At 41.5% G+C, this 22,902-nt stretch overlaps 2 protein-coding genes across 5 annotated transcripts in view; one reads left to right on the forward strand and one right to left on the reverse strand.

Annotated features, from left to right (window-relative positions):
- Positions 1-6,992, forward strand: part of TMEM255B (transmembrane protein 255B) — a 58,753-nt gene extending 51,761 nt beyond the window's left edge. For all 3 annotated transcript variants that reach the window (XM_081907473.1, XM_081907472.1, XM_081907474.1), the window contains 3 exons: positions 229-388; positions 4,280-4,423; positions 5,561-6,992. In XM_081907473.1, the coding sequence (XP_081763599.1) occupies positions 229-388; positions 4,280-4,423; positions 5,561-5,725 (469 nt within the window). In that variant the 3' untranslated portion in view covers positions 5,726-6,992. The remainder of the gene's footprint in view (positions 1-228; positions 389-4,279; positions 4,424-5,560) is intronic.
- Positions 6,993-8,463: 1,471 nt separating this feature from the next.
- Positions 8,464-22,902, reverse strand: part of GAS6 (growth arrest specific 6) — a 45,707-nt gene continuing 31,268 nt past the window's right edge. For both annotated transcript variants that reach the window (XM_081907387.1, XM_081907388.1), the window contains 7 exons: positions 22,410-22,528; positions 21,347-21,536; positions 18,610-18,774; positions 17,689-17,857; positions 15,683-15,855; positions 13,328-13,556; positions 8,464-9,069 (listed from right to left, as the gene is read on the reverse strand). In XM_081907387.1, the coding sequence (XP_081763513.1) occupies positions 8,918-9,069; positions 13,328-13,556; positions 15,683-15,855; positions 17,689-17,857; positions 18,610-18,774; positions 21,347-21,536; positions 22,410-22,528 (1,197 nt within the window). In that variant the 3' untranslated portion in view covers positions 8,464-8,917. The remainder of the gene's footprint in view (positions 9,070-13,327; positions 13,557-15,682; positions 15,856-17,688; positions 17,858-18,609; positions 18,775-21,346; positions 21,537-22,409; positions 22,529-22,902) is intronic.

Raw genomic sequence — 22,902 nt, forward strand, 5'->3', positions numbered from 1 at the left:
TCCAGAAGTAGTACACATTGGAAAATTCCTTCCATCATAATGTCTGGCAACCTGCTATATTTTGAAAATCAGAAATGCCATCAGTTTTTCATTGTTTGAATGAGAAGACGGAGGGAAAAGTAGGTGCATTCTGGGACATCTGTGTGCAATGTCCACACAGATGTGCTCTGGGTTTTCTTTTTGTAAATTGCTGCTGGTGTGATGTTCTTCCCTCCCCCTTCTCACCAGCTCAGAACACTCTACCAGCTATTACGAGTTCCTTGGCGTGAACAGCTGTCAGGATGTGGTCCACTTGTACCGGTTGCTCTGGTCCTCCACTGTCTTGAACATCATCGGGTTGTTTCTTGGCATAGTCACAGCAGCCATACTTGGGGCATTTAAAGATGTGGTAAGTCTCAAAATGCTAGAGGCATTTTATACCGATGGGAGTCTACGCAGTAGGCCTCGGCCTTCCATGCAGAACATGTGGTTGGGGCTATTGCACAAGGAATGTCTGGAGGGAGGGGACTAACTCTTTTATTGTCAAAAATACATTTACAAGTTAGGAAAAGGCATGTCCCCCAGACCAATGTGCCTCGGCTGTTGCTGTAACTGCCTTATCGGGTGCACACCTAGGAGTAGCACAGAGACCCGAGCTGTGGATGAGCAGGAGAAAGACTATGCCTGCATGTAACCTGTTTCTGCTCCTCCCTGTTCAGTCCTCCCCTGGTCCTGTGGGAGGCAGTAGAGCAGGAGAGGTGGGAACAGCAGGAGAAGATGTGGAAGCCCTTGACTTTACACCAGCCTGACCTCTCTCTCTTTTCTCTTGCGCATGTTCTCCACTCTCCAATCCTACAGCTTCTCCTGCTTCTGCCTCTTGTCTCCTGGCTGTTAATGTCTCTTCCAGATCACAGATCCCTTCTCCCAGTGCCCACTCATCAAAATTCAGCCACCACCCCTCAGTGTCCAGGCAGTCCCTGACATCTTGTATTTTGATGTTGTTGCAGCCTAGCCTAGAACTAGAAAGGGCAAGTAATAAAAATAATGTTTGGAGGTGCTAGGTGTAGAGTGCTAGGTTTACCCAGAGATTCCAGGGTGTCTGGAAGTTTTTGCCTGTGCAGCTGTATGTGTGAAGTCCCCACCCCTATAGATGTTTGCACTGTACATGCAGACACCATGGGGTGAGGCAGGGACTTCTTGACACATGTAGCATCAGGGGTCGTGATATTTCGTACAGCTCTGCTCCCATGTTGTTAGAACACCTGAAGGCTAACATATCGTCACCTTGACACATCAAAGGTGCCCTGCACAAGCAGATTTCTAGCTGCATGAGGAACTGCACATACAGTTCCTAAGTCTTAAAGCAGCCTTCTTCAACCTGATGCCCCCCAGATGTTTAGGACTACAACCCTCCTAAGCCAAGAGTTGTAGCAAGAAATGTCTGCAGGACACCAGCTTGGTAAAGATTGCTTTTATCGTTATGGTTTCATGAGTGCTGCAGCAGTAAGGGTTTTTTTTTGGGGGGGGCATAATTATTTTTGGACTGCCGGACCCAGTCTTCCCACCCCTCCCCCCTCAAATGGCTGATTTCATTGCCCAAAATCTGTCTATGCCGGCATTTACACCACAGATGATGGGTTCAAGTTGGGATTTGGGTACATACATGTTCAGCAGCCCACTGATAATGAACGCGCAGAGCTGCTCTGTGCACTGAGGCCTTGAAATCCCATGGATTTAAGCAACCTAATTTTGTGCAGGATTTTTTGCACTTTGCCATTTTTTTGTACTGGTTTTAATGGCGAAAGTTGTCTTTAGTCTTTAGTCTCCCCCAAGCTGCGTATCTGCATTTCATGCAGCTGATTGATACATTACTCTCCGAGATGCTCTTGATTCCTCAAAAGATAGGCAGATGCTTTATAAATTATTCGTTTAAGGCATACATGTTCTTTTGTGACCTAGATGCCTGAAAATATTGGTTGGAACAGTAATCTTTAGGATGGAAACCACATGCAGGATAAATAGAACTTCCTTAGTTCTCTGCTTGCTGTGCTCATGTTGGATTTCCATGCATCTATTAGCCAAGGATGATGCCTGAATATGCCAGCACCTTTGAAAGTCACACTGAATTTGGAGGACCTGTGTATGCACCAAATATCACGTAGTGTAAAGTTTCACGTTGAGCTAGCATTTGCCATCTTGTAATGTCACATAGACAGGTGAAAGAAAGGCAATTTGAACCAGTAAATCTTTTCAGAGTTTCAAATCCTTATTCCTGGATTTGGTTTTTATGAATACAATCCAGTTATTTGGAGACAACTGACACAAGGTCCAAACAGTGCTATTTCCAGATCCTACTTAAATTGTTAATAGGGAGCAATTGCAGTTTCCCACAATGCATATTTTGTCATGGTGCCTTCCTGCTCCTCAGGCCACAAAGAGAATCGTAACCATTTTTTAATTTGAAGTTTGCATGCCAGTTCATTACAGCTTGCTCAAAGTATTGTTAGAGATTTCGTTGAGGTTAGCATTCAAGTCCCAAAGCAAATGGCAAGGAAATAAATTGTGTCAGTTGTATTACACTAGCGAGTGAAAAGTACGGATACATGGTTTCTTGGTGCCCTCCAGGCTAAATTCCTGGTATCTACTTTGCTTCTGGATTTCCATGTTTGTTTGTGTGAAGTAAACTGCTAATAGATTTGAGTCACTTCCCCTCTCCTTCCTTGAGCAGTGTCAAGGGTCAGCACTGGACGGGGAGAAGACATTAAATAGAGCAGGGGCAGGCATCCAACAAGAATGCAGGGAAGTAAGAATATGTGAGGGGAAATGGAATTGTTCTTCTAAATGTCATTGTCCCCTAAAGCTCTTAAAAATAGCTCTTGAATTTATGATGAGGTAGCTTGGCAATGATAGTTAAAAATGGTGCACATGAGTAAAAATTTGCTGCATGTTCTTTGAAAATTTGACATTGAGAGGCTGGAGAAGGGGTGGCCCTTACGCTGGCCTGGGGTCTTACTGTGGAGGAATCATAACACTTAATGCACATTTGAAAAGAAGAACTATTTACAGGAAGCCCCACTATGCTTCCTTCCCATCTCAAGCACTCTTGACTAGTGTGTGGTCTCTGAAAAAATGTTGAATTTGGTGTGTTACCATTTGCACTGTATTCTGCTACCGGGTTGCTTTTGTTGGGTAGTCGCAGCAGTCAGACAAAATACAGAGAATACTCAGTGAGATAATTTCCCCCAGCCAACATACCTACCTTTTAAAAAGAGGAGCTATTTGTTCCACATGTGCTGTAATGGTTATAGGGGTTGCTCGTGCGTAAGTTGCCGCCACTCCTGGCTAGGTTGCCTGGTTAAACCTTTTCTGTCTGGACAGCCCTTCACTTCGTGGCTGTTTCAGTCGCTAGCAGAATCCGTCAGTGGGCGTTTCTTGAACCTCTTCCAGCAAAGAAGTTCTTTGACGCCAAGTCTCCGCCTACTCTCCCTGCGCGGAAGTCTTCTGCGCAGGGTGGGTGTGGGCAGCAGAGGACCCGTGCTCTACCCGCTGGTCTCCGGCGAGGAGTCCTGGAGCCCCCTCTCCGATTCTCCCATCTGCCCCCCTTTATCCCTGGTGTTACGCTGATTTCCTTCCCCAGCCGATGAGCTGCCTCTCTCCCTGCTGGGCCCTTCTCCAGCATCGCTTTGGAGCCTTTCCTCCGCCTCTAGCTCCGATGGCAGTTCCCTGACAGGTGCATTTGGACTTCCACAGCGACATTTTTATAACTATTTGTAGACCTTCAGGGAAAGGCATTTTCCTTACACTGGCAGATGCATGCTCCTTGAAATGTGTAAAAGTGGAAAGCTATTCCTAATACACACATTCTGGTCTACGTTGAAAGCTGGACAGGGGACACAATGCATTCTAGTGCGTCAAGCAGGGGGTGTGCCCGACTCAGCTCCCTTCCTTAAAAGTGTTTTGCAAGGAACAAATAGAAGCAGGTTTGGCACCAAAGTGTTTTGACATTTTTCTAAGGTAAAAGGTGTGGGAGGTGGTGGAGGACAGGAGTGCTTGGTGTGCTCTGGTCCATGGGGTCACGAAGTGTTGGACACGATTAAACGACAACAACAAGGTAAAAGGAAGAGATGGGAGTTTTATCTTGTAAAAAAGTCTTCTGCCGGTGTGGGATAGCATTTTGCCTCAACTTATATCATGCTGTTTACGAAGGTGTCATTCAATGGATATGGAAAAAGTAGTTGATGAATATAAAAATTAAACGTGGGGCATAAGCAAAATGTACTGATCTAGCTGTCTTCCACAGGTGCCTCTCTCACAAATTACCTTCAGCTCTGGCCCTCCACCACAGATACTTTACAATCCAGCTCAGCAGATTCTGACGTATGCTGGGTTTTGCCCTTCTGCAGCAACTGTTCCTCATTATGCTTCCTACCATTTACCCCTTCAGGTATAGTAGAGGAAGAGTTCCATTTCCTTTAACTGTAAATCAGATGCACCGTTATGGCGCTGCTAGACTGTGCTCGTGGCGGATGTTTGTGTGGGGGTGGGGGTGATATGTATCAGACGAGCACTGAAAGTAGTTTTCAGCACTTTTAAAATAATTCTTCACAAATCAAGTGTTATATTGTTTGTTTCTACTACAATTTAATATGTTATATGGCCAGTGTCGCAGGTGCTCTGCTGAGAACACAGAATCAAAATTGGAAAGACAAGCCAGAGCTGCAGGAATGACATACGAGCCGACAATTTGTGTGTGGCTGGGTGTACACAGCAGTGATAGGGAACCTGTGGCCCTCTAGAAATTGCTGAGCACAACTCCGATCAACCCTGACCACTCAACCATGCTGATTGAGGGTGATGGGAACTGGAGCTCAATGTTGGAGGGCCACAATTTCCCCTCGTATTCAGTGGTGAATTAGGCCATAGAATCATAGTGTTGAAAGGGACCACAAAGGTCATAGAGTCCATCCCCCTGCAATGCAGGGATCTATTAATTGGGCTATCCCATTGTGAGTCTCTCTGTGTATACCAGGGGTCAGCAACCTTTTTCAGCTGTGGGCCGGTCCACTGTCCCTCAGACCATGTGGTGGTCCAGACTATATTTTTTGGGGGGGAATGAACGAATTCCTATGCCCCACAAATAACCCAGAGATGCAATTTAAATAAAAGCACACATTCTGCTCATGTAAAAACACACAGATTCCCAGACTGTCCATGGGCCAGATTGAGAAGGCGATTGGGCTGCATCCGGCCCACGGGCCTTAGGTTGCCTACCCCTGGTGTACACCGCCTTTTTCTGTGTATAAGACGTCCCCATGTATAAGATGCCCCCTATTTTTAGGGACTCTAATTTAAGAAAATAGGGGGGGGGAGATTGCACCGTGTATAAGATGACCCACAGTTTCCCACATAATTTTAAAGTAAAAAAACCTAGTCTTCTACATGGAAAAATACGGTATATTACCGCAATTATGCATAAGTGATGAGTTTTTAGATTGTTTTTTTATACATATATTTATATGCCTAATGCTCTTTTGAAGTTCTGTTAGCAGCTAATCACTGAAAACCTTTTGTTTTGCTACAGCCTACCAACAATTTCCCAACAGCATCATCTACCGATATTTCTTTATCCGACGACACTCAGCCGCCATCTCAGTCCAGCTCTAACTATGGCTTGCCTCCCAATGCTCCTCCATTATATACACCATATTTCCTGTCAGGTGAAAAGCCTCCACCGTACGTACCATAGCCAAGACACCAATATCAACAGGTAGCAGGTTTAAAAACAAAAGCCTTGGCAGAAATGTGTGCTAACTAGTTAGTGGTCTTTCAGGAGTGTCATATTGTGTGGCATGTTATTTATCAGCTTTAAATCCAAATAACATGTTAAGAAGGTAATGATTGCAAAACAGGCAGGCATCACAGACAGTTGATCGATCAGTCAAATATTGCATGCAGTCCTTTTCAACCTGCCTTTTAAACTAACATGCACCCCCTGCACCTACAAAGCAACTATTATTTTTAAAACAGAGCTAAGATCTAGGTAGCCACACACAGCCTGCATTTGGATATTAATGATAAATCTGGTTTATCGTAATGGAAATGAATTAGGTGAGCCTTGGGTTCGTGACACTCCTCATCCTCTTCCAATGCAGCTGCAATGAGAAGTTTATGCTTTTGTTTCCATTTCCAGTTAACATGAATTAGTGTTGTCTGAACCCTAAAGTATGGTTAATCTTAATCATGGCTTACTGAAAAAAGCCCCCCAAAAGCCACAGTTAAGACTAACCACGGTTTGTTTGCAATTGCACGTAACACTACTATGATTTGTCAAACACAGAAGCAAATTTTTGATATCCTTCTCACAGTCATACTGATTATATGGGGACACATGAACTAGAAGCTTACTTAGATTTGTTCCTGTAACAGTTTATGGTTATGTCTGAATGCAGGCGTTGTGTGCTTGGTAGCCCAAGATACTAGATGCAAATAAACAGCCTTTATATTGCAAGGGGATGTCCATCTCTACCCAGAGAGAATAGCTATGCAGATACACATCTGAGCTGCATGTGCAGCAGCAGTTCACTGCACAGTGGCAAAGCCACTTTGTATGTAAATCACTTCACAAAGCTGCAAAACTCTGGCTTCTTAGTTTTATTTCCTTATTCATAATAGTTGGTTTTACCTCCAGTTTAGAATCTAAAAGGGAAAGATACTTTTATCTTTCTTTCATAGCATTAATATTTTCTTTTGGGTGGATAGGTCTTCCAAAAGATTGTGACGGTTATTTTACAATAAAATATATTGTGTGTAATATATTTGTACTTTTAGTCTATGCATGTTATAGATGAGATTAAATATCATAATTTAATATGAACTGTTTTTCCAAAGGGTTAAAATATACTGAAGGAGCAAAGTATTTTAAAATATTTGGATTTATTCTCTTGTCTCAACAGTTGTACTGTGCAGTAGTTACTGCTACTAAAAATAAAGTTATCTTTTCCATATGCTACAGATTCAACAAGCGATGCAGTATTTAATGTTGGCACATAACAAAAGGGGGGGTGTAGTAAAAGCTTCTGTTGCTATTTACAGGGAAGCAACCTTTGGCGGAGGTATGGAATGAGACAGGGAGTGGCTTTGGTTTCAGGATGGAGTCCACAGGCTACCCATTTCTAGCTTAGAGTTTTTCACATTCTGTAGAATGAGACAGCGGGGTGGGTGGAGGATAATGATGAAGAAAACTTGGGAACAGAGAGGAGGAAAGAGGACTAGAAAGCAAGTAGCACATGGAGGCTGTTTATACCAGGGATGTGGAACCTGTGGCCCTTGAGATGACATGGGACTCCAACTCCCACCAACCACAGGCAACATATATCTGGACAGCCACAGGTTCCATATGGTTGATGGAATAGAACAGGCAAATGGGATTTTTTAATGAAAAATTCAGAATTCAATGTAAAGAAAGGAAATGCACACTTTTTTTTTGGTTGGGGAGCTGTAACATAAAATTCAAAGAATTGCTAATTTTGGGAAGTATTAATTAGATATGCTCACATTAAAACACAAACCAAACTGAATTTCTTACCTATCCCTAACTATGAGCAAATTGGAAGCAAGTGGGGTGCGCATTAAAAGGGGAATAAGGGCCAGGGCCAGCCCAAGATATTTTGCTGCCTAGGGCACAGCAGCCACCCCCAGTGTCATGGTGCATAGGGACCCTGTACCCCTGTTCCATACTTACCTCACTACAGAAGAGAGTTTATGTGATAGACCATAACAGCTAGAGGAGAGAGGGCAGGCAGTGGGGATAAGTAGAAGTCTTTACTCTCCATGCTCCATATGTAGAAGTTTTGCATGTAGTGAGAGGGTGGGGGAGGGATAAAGTGCTCTATCCCACTGCTATTTCTGCACCCATGCTGAAAATGCAAACCATCTGTCTCCAATACTCCTAAGTGGGAGGAAAAGCCTTGTCATTTCCACTGGGGAGAGTATAACATACCAAACATTGTGCGTATGGATGTGCTAGAGACTACATAAAGTGAAGCAAACTATTTCATAACAGACTAGCACCACCCAAAGGACTTAATGCAAGAGAGCAAAGTATTCCCACCCCACACAAACAACAACAAAACAACAACAACCACTCCTGCAACATATAGAGGCAGTTCCAGTTTGTAGTGATCTATTCTGCCATGATTGATAGCACTTGCTTCTGGTTTAAATGCCAACAGCTCCATTGCTCATGTGTTCTTAAAAGTCCATCTTCCCCCAATAACTGCTATCACTCTTTGCTTTTTAAAAAAAGCCTCAGACAAGTTTTTCAGCCTAGATTCATTAGAAAAAAGACACAACCTAGTTGCCGAATATCATCAGCCAACAAAGTAACCAAGCTTTGATATAAAACCCTAATATTGCTCCAAATCAACATGAATAAAGTAAAATTCCAACTAGAACATAGACCATCATTGCTTCAGCAAAGTCCAAAAAAAAAGTTCTTATATTTTATTCTTTCATATTTCATTAAGTCAGTAAGCAGCATTTGGTAATAAAAAAATACAGAACTATTTTTTAATCTTCCAGTCCACTCAGAATATATTACCAGTTGCCACATGGCAGGTATGACCTGCCTCTTAACAACTCACCTTCGGCAATAATTTGCAGCTTTGGGTTATTAATATCAGTTTTCTCAATTATTTACAAATATATTACATCTTTGAAACCCTCCCAAGCGAAGAAATATTTCAATAATTAATCTGACACACGAGTTTCAGTAGCTCCTACATAACTTCAGTGTTCAAGAGAACTATACACGCAGTGCTGGAAGTCTGAATAATTTATATCTTATTTATATTTATATTTATATATTTATATATATAAAGGAAAGCATTGAAATGGGACTTTTCTGAATATAAAACGTTTGTGTGTGTTGCAGTGGCATCTATTGACCAGTCTCTATTGGAGGACAAGAATGAGATGTGATGTCATTGGACTTGTAGACAGCTTCATCTAGATCCACAGCTTGCTTGTTAACTTTCACTGTCATGCAGCCACGGTAGAAAGCGGTGACTGGAGTTGAAGTGACAGGAACATCTGTATGTTTTGTTTTGTTTTGTTTTAAAAAAAAGAGAAGGAAAACATATTCAATAAAGGTTACCACCAAGTTCCTTATTCTTGTTAATTCTAAAACAAAACATTTTTTTCCCATTTAACATTCTAAGCTGTACGTGGGGCTATGACTAACACAGGCTATGGGAACAGCTAAACTGCAAAATTCAGGGAAGCTTTCGCAGAAGGAACTTGTTTCTGCATACAAAGAATTAGAAATTGTTCCGGGATGTAGTGTTTCACTGCTTCTTCTCTTTCTCGAATTTTGTTCTTGTCTTCCTTTCCAAGGTCTTCTGTTCAATTGTAAGATAAGTTTTGGCACCAAGGCAAGTTTAGCCTGCAGGTCTTTTCCCCTCAGGACTATCTGCACTGATAACAGCTTAGGGTTCTGTCTGGAAAAAGCTCCCCCTTGTAACTTAACTCCTAGACAAAAGGTCTGGGTTAACCATTACATAATTTAGGACAGAGGCGACTTCTGATGCAGTATAATTATCTGATAATCTCATTCTGTGAAAGATTTTCTCATCCCGCTTGCCATTCAGTTTTGAATTATCTACAGCTCAGCACAAGCTGGCTGATGTTATCTGAAGGTATAGATGTGTTCCCAGGGCTTGGGGTATGGTCCAAAGGAGCAGGCTTGGGGTATGGTCCAAAGGAGCAGGCTTGGGGTATGGTCCAAAGGAGCATGAGGTCTCCACCTTCCTAAAGCTAAGCAGGTTTGTGGCTGGTCAGTGCCAGGATGGGAAACTGCAGGGGAACTACATATACACCACCTTGGGCTCCATGGTGGAAGAAGTGGGCACTCATTCAAATAGATGGTGGCTAAGTGCACATGTAGGGACGCGGGTGGCGCTGTGGTCTAAACCAGTGTTTCCCAACCTTGTGCCTCCAGATGTTTTTGGCCTACAACTCCCATCATCCCTAGCTAGCAAGACCAGTGGTCAGGGATGATGGGAATTGTAGTTCAAAAACAGCTGGAGGCACAAGGTTGGGAAACACTGGTCTAAACCACAGAGCCTAGGGCTTGTCGATCGGAAGGTCGGTGGTTCGAATCCCCATGACGGGGTGAGCTCTTGTTGCTCGGTCCCTGCTCCTGCCAACCTAGCAGTTCGAAAGCACGTTTCCGTGCACTGCTCTGGTTCGCCAGAAGTGTCTTAGTCATGCTGGCCACATGACCCGGAAGCTGTACACCGGCTCCCTCGGCCAGTAAAGCAAGATGAGCGCTGCAACCCCAGAGTCGTTCACGACTGGACCTAACAGTCAGGGGTCCCTTTACCTTTAAGTGCACATGTAGCATCGTGTGGTGAGGATGCAGGCAGAGGAGTACAGGAACCCAGATAAAGATTTAGCAAATGACTTCTATGTGCCTAGTGCTGTTTGATAGAGGGATGACCACCCTGTCAGGCACAGAACATGCATATAGGCTATGGAAATATTTTTTTTTACTATTATTGGGAATCAGCCAAATAATAATTTTTTAGTAAAAGGCGGGAAGGCAAGCTGCTCTAGAGATGTTTAAGATAATATATCTGTCATACACCTTTGATCACAGCTGTGTTGGAATTGGTAAAAATCTTTTATTAGATGCCTACCAGTATCCATGTAAACACTGAAGCAGGAAGAGAGAGAGAGGATTTTAGTATAAGCCAATACATGAAGAAATCAGCTTATATCAACATTACTGCTATGTCTAATTTATAATCCACCTGCAATTTAATCTGCAGAGAATCATTCTCTCACTCACATTTGCACGCACACACCATAGTTTCAGTTTTTGACCTAACAACCTCTGTAGCCGTTCCTGTGTAGCCTTGCCTGTAACACAAGCTGGATCTGCAGGAATTAACAGTGAACCTTTTGTGGCAAAGAGAAACACAGCCTGCAGATTCCTGCAGAGCAGGGTTCTGTTAAAGACACAACTACAAGACTTTGATCAAAAGTTGGCAAACGTAAAATTTGCAAAAAAAGGTAAGTATTATGTGCTCTGGAGGTCATGTAAAAAACAAACAAACAAACAAACAAACAAACAAACAAACTATGCATTGACATCTAATGTAACAAAAATTGGCTTAAACAAAATGCTTCTGTGGAGGAAACTAAAAAAAACGCATTGATTTAAGAAAACCACACGACACCTTTTGCAGCAATACCATTAGCATTCTAATAAAAGTAAATTGGGGGGGATTTTAAGGTATAATTAGGTAAAAATTTATCAGTGGGATTGCATTTTGCCTCTTAGCTACCCTTTTTTTTGAAGAAGAAGAAAAAACTACTTTAGGAAAAGACTTTGCAACTAACAAAGGGGCCACTGCAGAAAAAGACACAAAATATAAAAAGGAAGAGCTGATGAGATGAAGGATCCCTGTGGGCACATTGTACTAAGCTGAGCTACCATGTAGAAAAACTGAACAGATAAGTAGTATTTATTAAATATATTCCACTATTCAAATTATGCTGCTGTCATATTCCCTAAAGCACCACCAATGGACAATAGTTAAAACTGAAAGAGTAACCTATTGGGCAAGATCCATCCATTTTGCATGCGTAGAGCTTTACAGATTTGCATGCACTGAGAGATGAGAGACTCCATAGACATTTATTAATTTATACGTTTCTTGCTCTTCAATATTGAATAATAAAACCAGCTAAATAAAACCAAAACAAACAGCATTAAAGCTGTTTGAAACCAGAGCCTAGAATGATTCAAAAACCTATCAAAATAAACAGCTAAAAGGTCCGGGCACAAAGAGAAAAAGGAGAAGGGTCTTCAGTTGCCAAGCAAGCCTTCCTGGGGAAGACAAGCCAGGGCACCAACACTAACACATCCTCTTTCATATCACTGCTCCCCTCACTTCCAAAGGCCTGTAGAAGGGCTTCTGAAGAAGATCTCAACATCAGAGCAGGAATATCAATCCTTTAACCTTTGCTGATCCTAAACTATGTGGGACTTTAAAGACCAGCACTTGGAACTGTGCCTGAAAATGCATGCGTCCTTTACAATCCATGCCTTCTCTTGCTGAAGTTATTGCTTAGGGCTTGGTTGATGTCCAGAAAAAAAAAGTCAGGAAGAACTCTGCACTCCTCAAAAAGACACCGGCTACTTGGGAGAAAAATAACTGAAGCATAAAATATTTTTGGTGGGGTGGGGCAGGAAACATTCCTGCAGATGCAGACATCTGGTGGTATTTCCATTCCACTCCCCCAGTACACTAGAATTTCTCTGCAAACCAAAACATTTTAACCCTTGTGTCTCTAAAAGCAGACACCCAGATTTTATCGCTCCGAAAACAGAACAAAGGGTGATGCCTGATAATGTTTCCACACTGAGGAAGTATCTTATTCTAACACTATTTTGTGTAAATAGCCCAGATTTAATTCATCAACATGAAAGGGACTATACCTTTGCATTCAAAGTGCCTAGAAGCAGGCAGACTGGATTGTTAGCTTTCACTCCTGTCTCATTAGAATCACAGGGAGGATCTGCTGGCCTTTACATGGAGATCTGTATAATACCAATCTTTAAGTAGTATAATCTTTCTAGGAACATTTCTCTGGCCTTTCATGAACATAAAATGTATGCTGCCTTCTCTTTCAATAGTTCTATGTGGCCCCTTATCTAAGCAACCCTCACTTACTACAATGGAATGCAATTTAGAATAATGATCACATTTGTGATTTCTGCTTGGGAACATACTATTTTCCTTTCCCATCCTTTCCTGATAAAAAACACCCCTCAGGTTCAGTTGTGCTTCATTCTCCAAACAGGCAAAATTTCAAATGGCAGGCTATAGATGTCACAACAAGTCATGCTTTATTGTGACAGGAACAAGTTGCAGCAAACCTCAGGCTCACAGAAACCCCTCTTTTCTCATCTGCAGCCAGGAAGACAACTTCAGAAGTTTTTTATTTCAGTTTGCGTTAACCTGTGGTTTGTTGTGTTATCTGGCACAATGAACCGCTTAACACAAACCAACGTACTATGGTTGGTTTAACAAGCAGCCAACTTCAAACCAAAACAAACCACAGTCCCTAGTTTGGACGCATCACCAAGACAGGGATCATAGTATGTTGTTCCTGTATGTACTAGATAAGAAGCAAAGTGAGAGTCATCTGTGGATTCATTGTAAACTATTAACCACAGTTTACTGTGACATGTGAATGCTGTCCAAGCAGAAGGAGAACATGGTCACTTCTAGTGACTGTTTGGCAGTCTACATTCTGGACTGCAACATTTGATACTCACCTGGCAATCCTCCCACATAGGTCTTCACAGATGATTGCAGGTAATTATCCAAGAGAGACAAATTTTCTTCTAGCTGTGAATGGCTTAGTTCACTCTGTCCTGCAGTGCCATCCACGGTCATCAATATTTGACCTCTGTCAATGGAGATGTCAATCAAGTGTTCCTGTTCATCGCAAATGCTTACTGCCAGTCTGCACACCACTGTGTTCTTCACTGCCAAGACAATGAACTGAATAGCAAGAAAGAATAAGGAACGAGATAGAAAATGGAAGTTATAGATATTTATAGGAAAAGATAGCACCAACTTACCTTACCTTAGAAATATTTGAGGAACTTAAGATACTATTACCAAATGCAAGGATTGTTCAAAATTGTAGCGGACAACCACTCCCAAATACACTGTTATCCCCACTCAGCAGAAAAGGTATGGGAAGGTTTGTTTGGAAACTAGCCGACAACTGACTCTGTTTGAATTCAAATGTTTCTCCTCAGTACATTAACCACATGAACTGCTTTGCTGGGTAGGTCCTAGAACCATCTAGTCTCTAGCACTGCAGTGGCTATCTAGATATTTCTGGAAAACTCATAAGCAAGACATTAAACTAGTAGCCAACAAACACAGCTTGTTCTACAGAATGTGGTTAACCAGTGGTGCACTACATCTGAACATGGGACATGCCACTTTAGCTATTATGGCGATAAGAAATGGGCAAGAAGGGACCTGCATAATTATGGTGGGTTAAGTGAGCAAAGAAAAGCAAGCTGAGGAGGTGGATGTTATCTTTCATTTTTTTCCACCATCACTGTCTAGGTCTGTGAAACGCTACTGGCTAAGAATTTATTTCTTGTTATTAAACATTTAATACTAGCGTCAAGGAACGCCCTCCCATCAACGCACAATCCAGTGCCTGTTTACTCAGAGGTAAGCCCCACTACATTCAATGAAGGTTATAGCCTTACAATATAATCCTGTACATCTCTACTCAGAAAAAAGCCCCATTGAATTCAGGCAAGAGGGTATAGAATCACTGACTGTATGATTCGAGGCATGATTACTAGAAGTAGATTCCACTGAATTCCGTGAAATCCAGCGCCTAGCACAGCCTTAATCACTCTATTCAGTTAATTAGCATAGCCCTAAGTTCTGTTCCCACTACTTTAGTATTCTGCCTTGTGAAACTTCATTGTTAATGGATATACATCTCTGGCCATTAATTAAATTTATGTATATATTATGTTGTGGGCATAGTTGGAAATCTGCTGGTACAATTTCAGTATCTCTCTTGAGTTCAATAAAACCATTCACAATTTATCAAAAGAGAAAATGGAACAAAAAGGCATAGGTTGCAACTCAGTGAATTAAATTATGGGGCCTTAAGCTCAGTGATCTCCCTGGAAAAGGCCCTGATGTTGGGAAAGATGGAGGGCGCAAGGAGAAGGGGACGACAGAGGACGAGATGGTTGGACAGTGTTCTCAAAGCTACCAGCATGAGTTTGACCAAACTGCGGGAGGCAGTGGAAGACAGGAGTGCCTGGCGTGCTCTGGTCCATGGGGTCACAAAGAGTCGGAAACGACTAAACAACAACAAAAACGCTCAGTGATAGAGCATCTGCTTTGCATCCCTATGTTCCAGGTTCAATCCACAATGGCATCTCCAGTAGGGCTGGGAATGCCCCCTGCCTGGAATCCTGGAGAAGGCACTGCCAGTCACTGCAGAAGACAATACTGAGCTACATAGAAGAAAGGTTTGGCCTATTATGAAGGCAGCTTTCTATGTGTCTAGCCATAGAATTCTATTGTGATGCATCTGGCAGTGTGGACTCTGTGGCCTATGAAAACTTGCTGCTGTTTTGCAGCAGTCCCTCACCACAGCGATGTGACTCCCTTCCTCCTTATTTGTGTTATTCTCAACTCTAACGGCATCAGGTAACATCTAGCAAAATAAACTTTCATGCCTGATTTGTTGGGATTATTAAGTGGGGAACATCAAGTCTGAGGTGGGGAACCTCAGGCCTGGGGGATAAATGTGGCCCTCCGATCCTTTCTATATAGCCCTCTGGACTCTCCCCAGAACACACCCACTCCCTCTGTGCCACATGTTTCTCTAGCCCTCCCTCATACCCTCCCCTTTTTGTGGGTTTTTGGCTGGAATGGGTCCTTGAATCCTGATAATGCCTCTTGGATGCCTGGATGGAGGATAAAGAAAGATGGTGGTGTGTGTTCGTGTGTGTGTGTGTGTGTAGAAAACAACTATTGGAATTGCATCTTTAGTCTGGCATGCTGCCTTCTCATCCTGGTCCTAAAAACCTCAGTGATACACCAAATGAAAACAAAAAACTAAAATACATATTTACCTGTTGCTTAAGTTTCTTGGTGGAATGATAGTCAATCAGAGCCACTGATAAAGGGACTGTTGCTTCACTGCTGATGAGGGCAAAGAGCACCCCAGTATCTGTGGCTGGTCGAATCAGAATATTTACTTTTACTTCCCATTGCTTCACTGTTTCATTGGTGTCAAGTGGTTGGGCTACAGAAAGAAAAACAGAACTTAGGTACATAAAAGTTTCAAATAGTCAAGCACAGATAAGATTTCCTTGTCTGAGGGGGGGGGGCGGGACAGATAGCTACATATTATTAAATCATCAGTATAAAGGAGAGTGCCTTTCCATACGAAACTATTTTAACTGCTCTGTTTCATCCATCTTACAGAAAGTGTTATGGCCCTGTAGATTGCTTGAAGCCAAGGTTAAGCTTTTTAATCAACAGGGAGACTTCTGATTGCCAGAGGCTATCAACCCACAGTACTTGGGGATCCTTCAATGTGAGTCATACAGCTTCTGCATCAGCCGTGAGCTTTAGGAAGTAATTGAGTGATCTGATATCAACGAACCCAAGAGGAAAACAAGATGACTTTCACAAAACTCACAGCAATATGAATGTATAAATAGAACGAGGTCCACATGACCTAATTGTAGCCCCAGGTTCTGTTCTCACTTATTTCAGTGTTATGCTTTGTGAATGGATACCAAACTAGCACAATTTGTTTTGTTTTTTAAAATGTCAGTTATTAAACTGGGAGCAGAACGCCTTTTGCAGGGCTATTATTTGCGGCACATTTTAATCTTCCTTGTTGTTGTGGCACAATTCACCATGGAAAATTTGTGGTGCTCACTGCTGATAATTCCTGCTATAAAGCGTCATGGGGACAGGATGAGTCAAATCACCCAGCACACCTGGGATTGTGGGAAGCAGTCTGACTGATACCTGTCTGCATGTACAACAAAGGAGAGATAGATCAGGCATCTGGCTTGGAGACAGGTCAATATCACAAAGATTCACCAGTATGTTTTATAACCCCAAAGGAAGGGACTTCTCTGGATAATAAATAATAATAATAATAATCTGTCAACTGATCATCTATCCTATATAAAATATTAGCTTGTTAATTTCCTTAATAGGGCATCTGGTGCCCTATTATTATTATTATTTTTAAAAAACCTGGCTGAAAAATGTATTACAGTAATAGCATTTTATTTATTTTTATTTGAATTCCTATCCCACCCTTGCTTTCAAAAGAGCCTAGGGGGTTGATGGCATATGTATACAATATATTGAATTAACTTTTTTTGTACTTTGCATTGCTAAATTTAGGGAGGAGAATTTAAAACAACCTATTTAAAGATGCAACTACTACACAGAAAGAAATGATCCAGTACAACAATTATATATTCTAAACTGCTTTTTAAAGCCTTTTATATCTTTCTATCTATCTATCCATGCACACAAGTATTTATGCATGATATAACTTTCTTCTTGTGAGTAACATTGAAATAACACAGTATAGTATATGTTCAGTGAGCAAATGCCAAGTTCAATCTTGGCTGAAACAGTTGTGTATGTAAATCACCTTCCTAAAGGCCTCTACTGTGTTCAGTCTGTGCAGGATTATTAGTCTCAACTCAGCACATGTCACTGAGAAGGTGACCACATCGACTCTCAGTGTAATCAACACTGCCAGAGGGCCAGAAATGACCCTCACCATTGCATTTTAACCCATAGGGAATGTTTCACCAGATAACAAATCATGAAAGGCTTTGACCTGACCAACAAAAGTCCGAAGTGAAATATAAAAACACACTGTGAAGTGCAAGCAGCAAAAAGTAAAGCAGAGTTTTCTATATTGTGCGGGGTTTAATATACCTAACATTTTTTCTCTTTTACTACTTGAACCTCTATTTCAGGTTGAGCTTTTTTTATGAAGAGGATATGGCAATTTTAAGACAGCACTCCTCAACTGATTCTCTTTCTCTGCAAAATTTAAATGCGTATTTTCTGCAGCATAATACTACCAGACACTTACCATAGCTGAAATTAAACACAGCAAAACCATTGCCAGGGTAGAAGGAGCCTCTTCCTGCAACCGCAAAGCACTGCATCTTATCATTCACTCTCACTGTCTCTTGGATGGTCATATCCTCGCCATTCAGCCAATTCCAGCCCCTCATGCACCCGTCCATTCGTGGGTTAATCTAACAAGATTAAGTGCATGGCTTTACTTTCAGTTTTTTGCTGAATTTGTAATGAGGGATATGGGTTAAAAACATTTTATAAATTATTTTTTAAAGACTTGAATACCTCTCTTAAATATAAATATTTCCAAGGTAGGGCACAGAAAAGCAATAAATTCATAAAGTAACAGCAAATCCAAAAAGTCAGGTTATGTCTTTCAAAGATACTGAGATGGCCTTATGTTAAAACGAATCATTATATAAATCTGTGGTACAGCCGCACTAGGAACACTGTGTACATTCCATGTCAACCTATCTCAAACAGGGTATCACAGTAATGGAAAAAGATTATGGCAGCTTCCCTATGATAAAAGGCTAAAACACAAGAGGCTTTTTAGTTTAGGAGGGAAAGACAATGAGGAGAGGGGCTAATAGATGTTTGTAGACGTTAATGGGAATTCATCCCTTACTGAACACTGACATCTGGAGGGCACCAAGTTGGGGAAAGGCTAATCCATAAAGGAGGACTCCACTGTCCAGAACACCTGAGCCCAGGAATACCCACAACACAACATACAAAATCAAAAAGAGAATTGGAACATTTTATCTTATGAGAGAAATTGGGCATCTCATCACAGCTTAAATACAAATTCAATAAGAATGCCAGAAACCAAATGAATTTGATTCAGAGTCTGGATCTGACCTATGGGCTGCCAGCTGACCACCTCACATCAGTGGATTACTCCCTATATATACTTAACAGTAGTACTTACAGGCTGGACAAGATCTTTAGTCTTAAAAGGAACACCTCCCACTGTTAGGTTGAGCTGATAAAGTCCTCTGTCCAGAGTAAACAAATCTCCTGAGACAGCTATCTTCATAACTGCATCCTTATTGACTTTTATAACCAAACTTCTCTCCAGCTCTTCCACAGATATCTGAAGGAGAGGGGGGGGGGGAGAGATACAAACAGGTTCAGAAGTTTGGTTTAGTTCAGAAGTTTAGTACCTGCATGATACAAAAGGCATCCACAAAAGAAAAGGAAAAAAAGGTGAGGGAGCTAACATCACATCATCAGGTAGTAACAAAGCATTCTTGTCTCTCCAGAAATTCAGGACAGAGTTCACATAGCTATGATCAAGCCTCCTTTGGCTTTTCATGTACAATAAGCAAGCCCAATTTATGTGCAAAAGTGAAGACAGTATTACAGAATGCTATGGCAGTTTTATATTTGCATCTTGACTATGATGCAAAGGAAGAAGACCATATAGTTCGTAGTTTCCAACACTATTGCAAGGTAAGTCCTTCATCCCTTTACCCTGGGAACCAGCCCCATCCTCTGCACATGAGAGAGTACAATGGGTTATGGGGGCAGAGTTCTGTGTCATATCTTATAGGAAGGTATGCACCATGTAGTCTTGCACCATGTAGGAGCTGTGGCATGTGTGAGGAATATGGCTTCTCTTTTAAGATGAAATCCTGTTTGATGGCCATCCGATTGCTCCAGTGCATTCCTTTGATTTCTCTGCCACAGAACAAGATCCCTGCTTTGCTGCTGCCCTCAAATAGGAAAACAAACCATGGAATGGCAGGCTTAGTGTTAAGTCTGAACCAATGGTTCAGGCTTGTTTCTTTCCAGACAAACCATGATCTGAATCGAAGATTTGTTCTTGACTTCCTGAGAATGGTTTGTTTGGGAGAAACAAATCACATGTGCTGGTTCAAGCATAAGCACCAAGGCAGCTGCAGCAAGGTGGTTTCCCTGTTTGGCTAACAAAGAAGCAAAGTGGAAATGTTCAGCCTGCATGTACCAGGAAGCAGCCCATGTAGAAGCTTGCTTGCTTATTGATTTCCTGCCCTATGTCCCAAAGGAGCCCAAGCAGCAAACACCAGACTATGTTACACAGGAATGAGGATCATATGAAACATGGCAAGTGGAGATGGTAACATTTTTAAAGACACACACACACAATGGGAAGAAGGGGAGGGGACACCTGAAGGACTGCATAACTCCAAAATGTTTTAAAAGGGAAAGGCGTTTGGAGAAAGACCTCAAACTCACAAATACAGGAGTTTTAGGGGAAGCTTTGGGAGCAATCCAAGTCAACGAATTCTAGCTGGATGAATACAACCGACTGCCAAGAACTGTTCCTTTTTCTTCTAACAGCATATAGGTAGATATTTACAAATTTGCTCTGGCTTTTTATTTTTGTTCTTAACACCTGATCCTATTTACCAAAAAAACCCAAGAAGATATACCAAGCCTCATGGGCATCAACATTTATACATCACTTGTGGAGTTTTTTTGCTTGATCGTTTTTATGCAGAACTATGAGGAAGAACATGAATTACAAGTCATCAAGTACAACAGTGCAACTAAAGGAACAATTTTTGGCAGAGTAAAGAAGATTAACAGGGATTAAAACTACTTCCTAGTCTATCAGAAAAGCTCTTGCAATTACATCAAATTACAAAATAATTGCATTTGCCAGTCCACATTTCTTCCATCCAGTACTAAAAGCACCGGATTCTACACACACAAGCACAATGATATCATACAAATTCATCGCTTTACCAATCAATACAGTAAAAATCTGGAATTAATTTTGATAAATGCAATGTTTTCTTTTTTGGTTTTGTAGGCTGGCATTACTTTACAATGAGGTTTTTTTGGTCAAGATGTTCATTATGTAACCCAGAAATTCTGGTTTTACTGCTGCAGCTAACAAGCCTGTGCATGTTAGCTGCATTACAGTAAATCTAAACTATTTATAAACAAAAAACATTTAACTAATCCATCATTTTACATACGTGAGAGCACTCTATACTGTTAAGGTATTATTCCCCCCCCCCTATTTTGGGCCAGATTTAATTAACTGGTCCTGCTAGTTGAAGCCCGTGCAAGCACATCCACTAGTGCAGTAAGGCTTCCTCCTGGTCCTTTGGTTCTGGGCAGCGTTGGGAGAACCCCTAGAACCGCATGCAGAGGGGAGAAGAGAGATTGTTCTGCTGGGCAAGCAGAAATCTTGGCACTGGTAGAACATTTCTAACAGCATGGCGATGAATTCCTCCTATAATGCATACACACAAACAAACTATATTCAGTTTGCTCCACTGAATGGAGGAAACTGTTTGTTTTGATGGTAGTTCAGGAACTAAACCAGACATGAATGGGCGTAACTGGAATTATGAGGAAAGCACTGCAAAGGATGTGTTTTATCCATTAGTTCCTTAACAAATAAGGAGTCTCTCTCTCTCTCTTGCACACAATAATATTCAAGAATCCTTCCAATTTTTTAAAAAAGCAATGCTTTTAGTATTCCTTAAAGTGTCCTTTAGGGGTTAGCAATTGACACCATGTTATAGAAAAATAAAACAATACTCTGCATTAAAATATTAGGTGTCAGAATTCATCATTTGAGAAATACAGAGAGCTCTAAATAAACAGTTGGGAGGTGTGGGATTTAAAGAGTTATAAGGCATGAGAACAGCAGCCTGTACTATACCCACTGTCTGCCACATTCCATGGTTGATCATTGGTCCACTGCTGGTCACACGGCCTATTCCATTGTACTTCAGCTGCAACTCTAGCCGTCCATTGCGCAAAGCCAAGACGATCCACGTACTGTCTCGATGGCCTCCAGCAAAGAAAAGGATGCCTTCAGGATCAAAGGTTCTAAAGTCGAATTCAGCCACAAGTCTGGCCACAAGGATACAAGAAATAAAAATCAGTTATTTATGCAGTGTTTCAGGAAGCAGGAAACATAGTGTGCTTTCCATCTAAGTGATTCATTTCAGAGATGCAGGTACTGACTATAAAGGATATATAAACACATTGTCAATGACAGCTGCCATTTGTAAGTGAACACACACATACAAGGGTGCAGACATCATCCAAAGGCATGCCAAGAAATGGTAGGGGTTTGTCCACTTAGGTGACAAACATGACTGCAGAATCCTGTAGTACCTTAAAGACAGGGATAGGGAAATCTGTTGTCCTCCAGGTATTACTGGACTCCAACTCCCATCAATCTTATGCAGTATGGCCGATAGTCAGGTATGTGGAATCTTTAGTCCAGAAATATCTGAGAAGCCACAGGCTCCCCATGTCTGCTTATGAACACTATGTTATTGTGACATGGGACTGCAAGTGTCATGACTGCTGCCTACAAAAGACCATACAGTCATACCTCATGTTACGTTTGCTTTGAATTTGCATCCTGCGATGACCCGGAACTACCAGAAAGGGTTACTTCCGGGCTTTGCCGCTCACGCATGCACAGACGCGCAAAACGACGTCACACACATGCGCAGAAGCGGCAAATCGCAACCCACACACACACATGTTGCGTTCTGCTCATGTTGCAAACGGGGCTCTGGAACGGATCCTGTTCGCAACCAGAGGTACCACTGTACTGTCTGTAGCCACAAATACTTTTCTAGAATTCAGTCTACAATAGTGACAGCAAGTTATTGATCATAGAAAGATAATCTGTTTTAACCCATACATATCCCTCAGTTTAGCATGTGTTTAGAAAAGACCTTTTCTCTTTAATTAAAAATGGATTCTCACCGCGTTGGTTGTTTTCTTTTAAAACGTAGTCTGATAACAGGTGTGCCACTAAACATTCTTCCAAGATAGAGGGATTTAACGCTTTTTGCAGTAGCGAAAGATACACAGGGCAAAATGTCCTACAGGAAGAAAAGCAAATCACACATATACAGACATAAAACTTTAAGACAAGGTTTATAAACAGTGATTTTCTTTGATTTCTTTTATCTTCAAAACACTGATAATTCAATGCCACTGCAACTGTCCAATAGTAACCAGGGGACCACAGTCACACAGGTGGAATCTACACACATATAAAAAACGCTGTGAAAATACTTTTTTAAAAAAAAACATTTTGAAAAATATATTGAATTTGCCATAGTTCACCATTGCTATCTAGTGTAACATTTGTATATCACACTTTACAACACACCTAAAACGTTTTATCTGCAACTGTATAGCTGAGTCCACTCCCAACAATCCCTCCTCATTCCAGTTAGCAACTGCAGATTAA

Source organism: Podarcis melisellensis (assembly GCF_964234715.1).
Source record: "Podarcis melisellensis genome assembly, chromosome: 4".
NCBI classification, from domain to species: Eukaryota; Metazoa; Chordata; class Lepidosauria; order Squamata; family Lacertidae; genus Podarcis; species Podarcis melisellensis.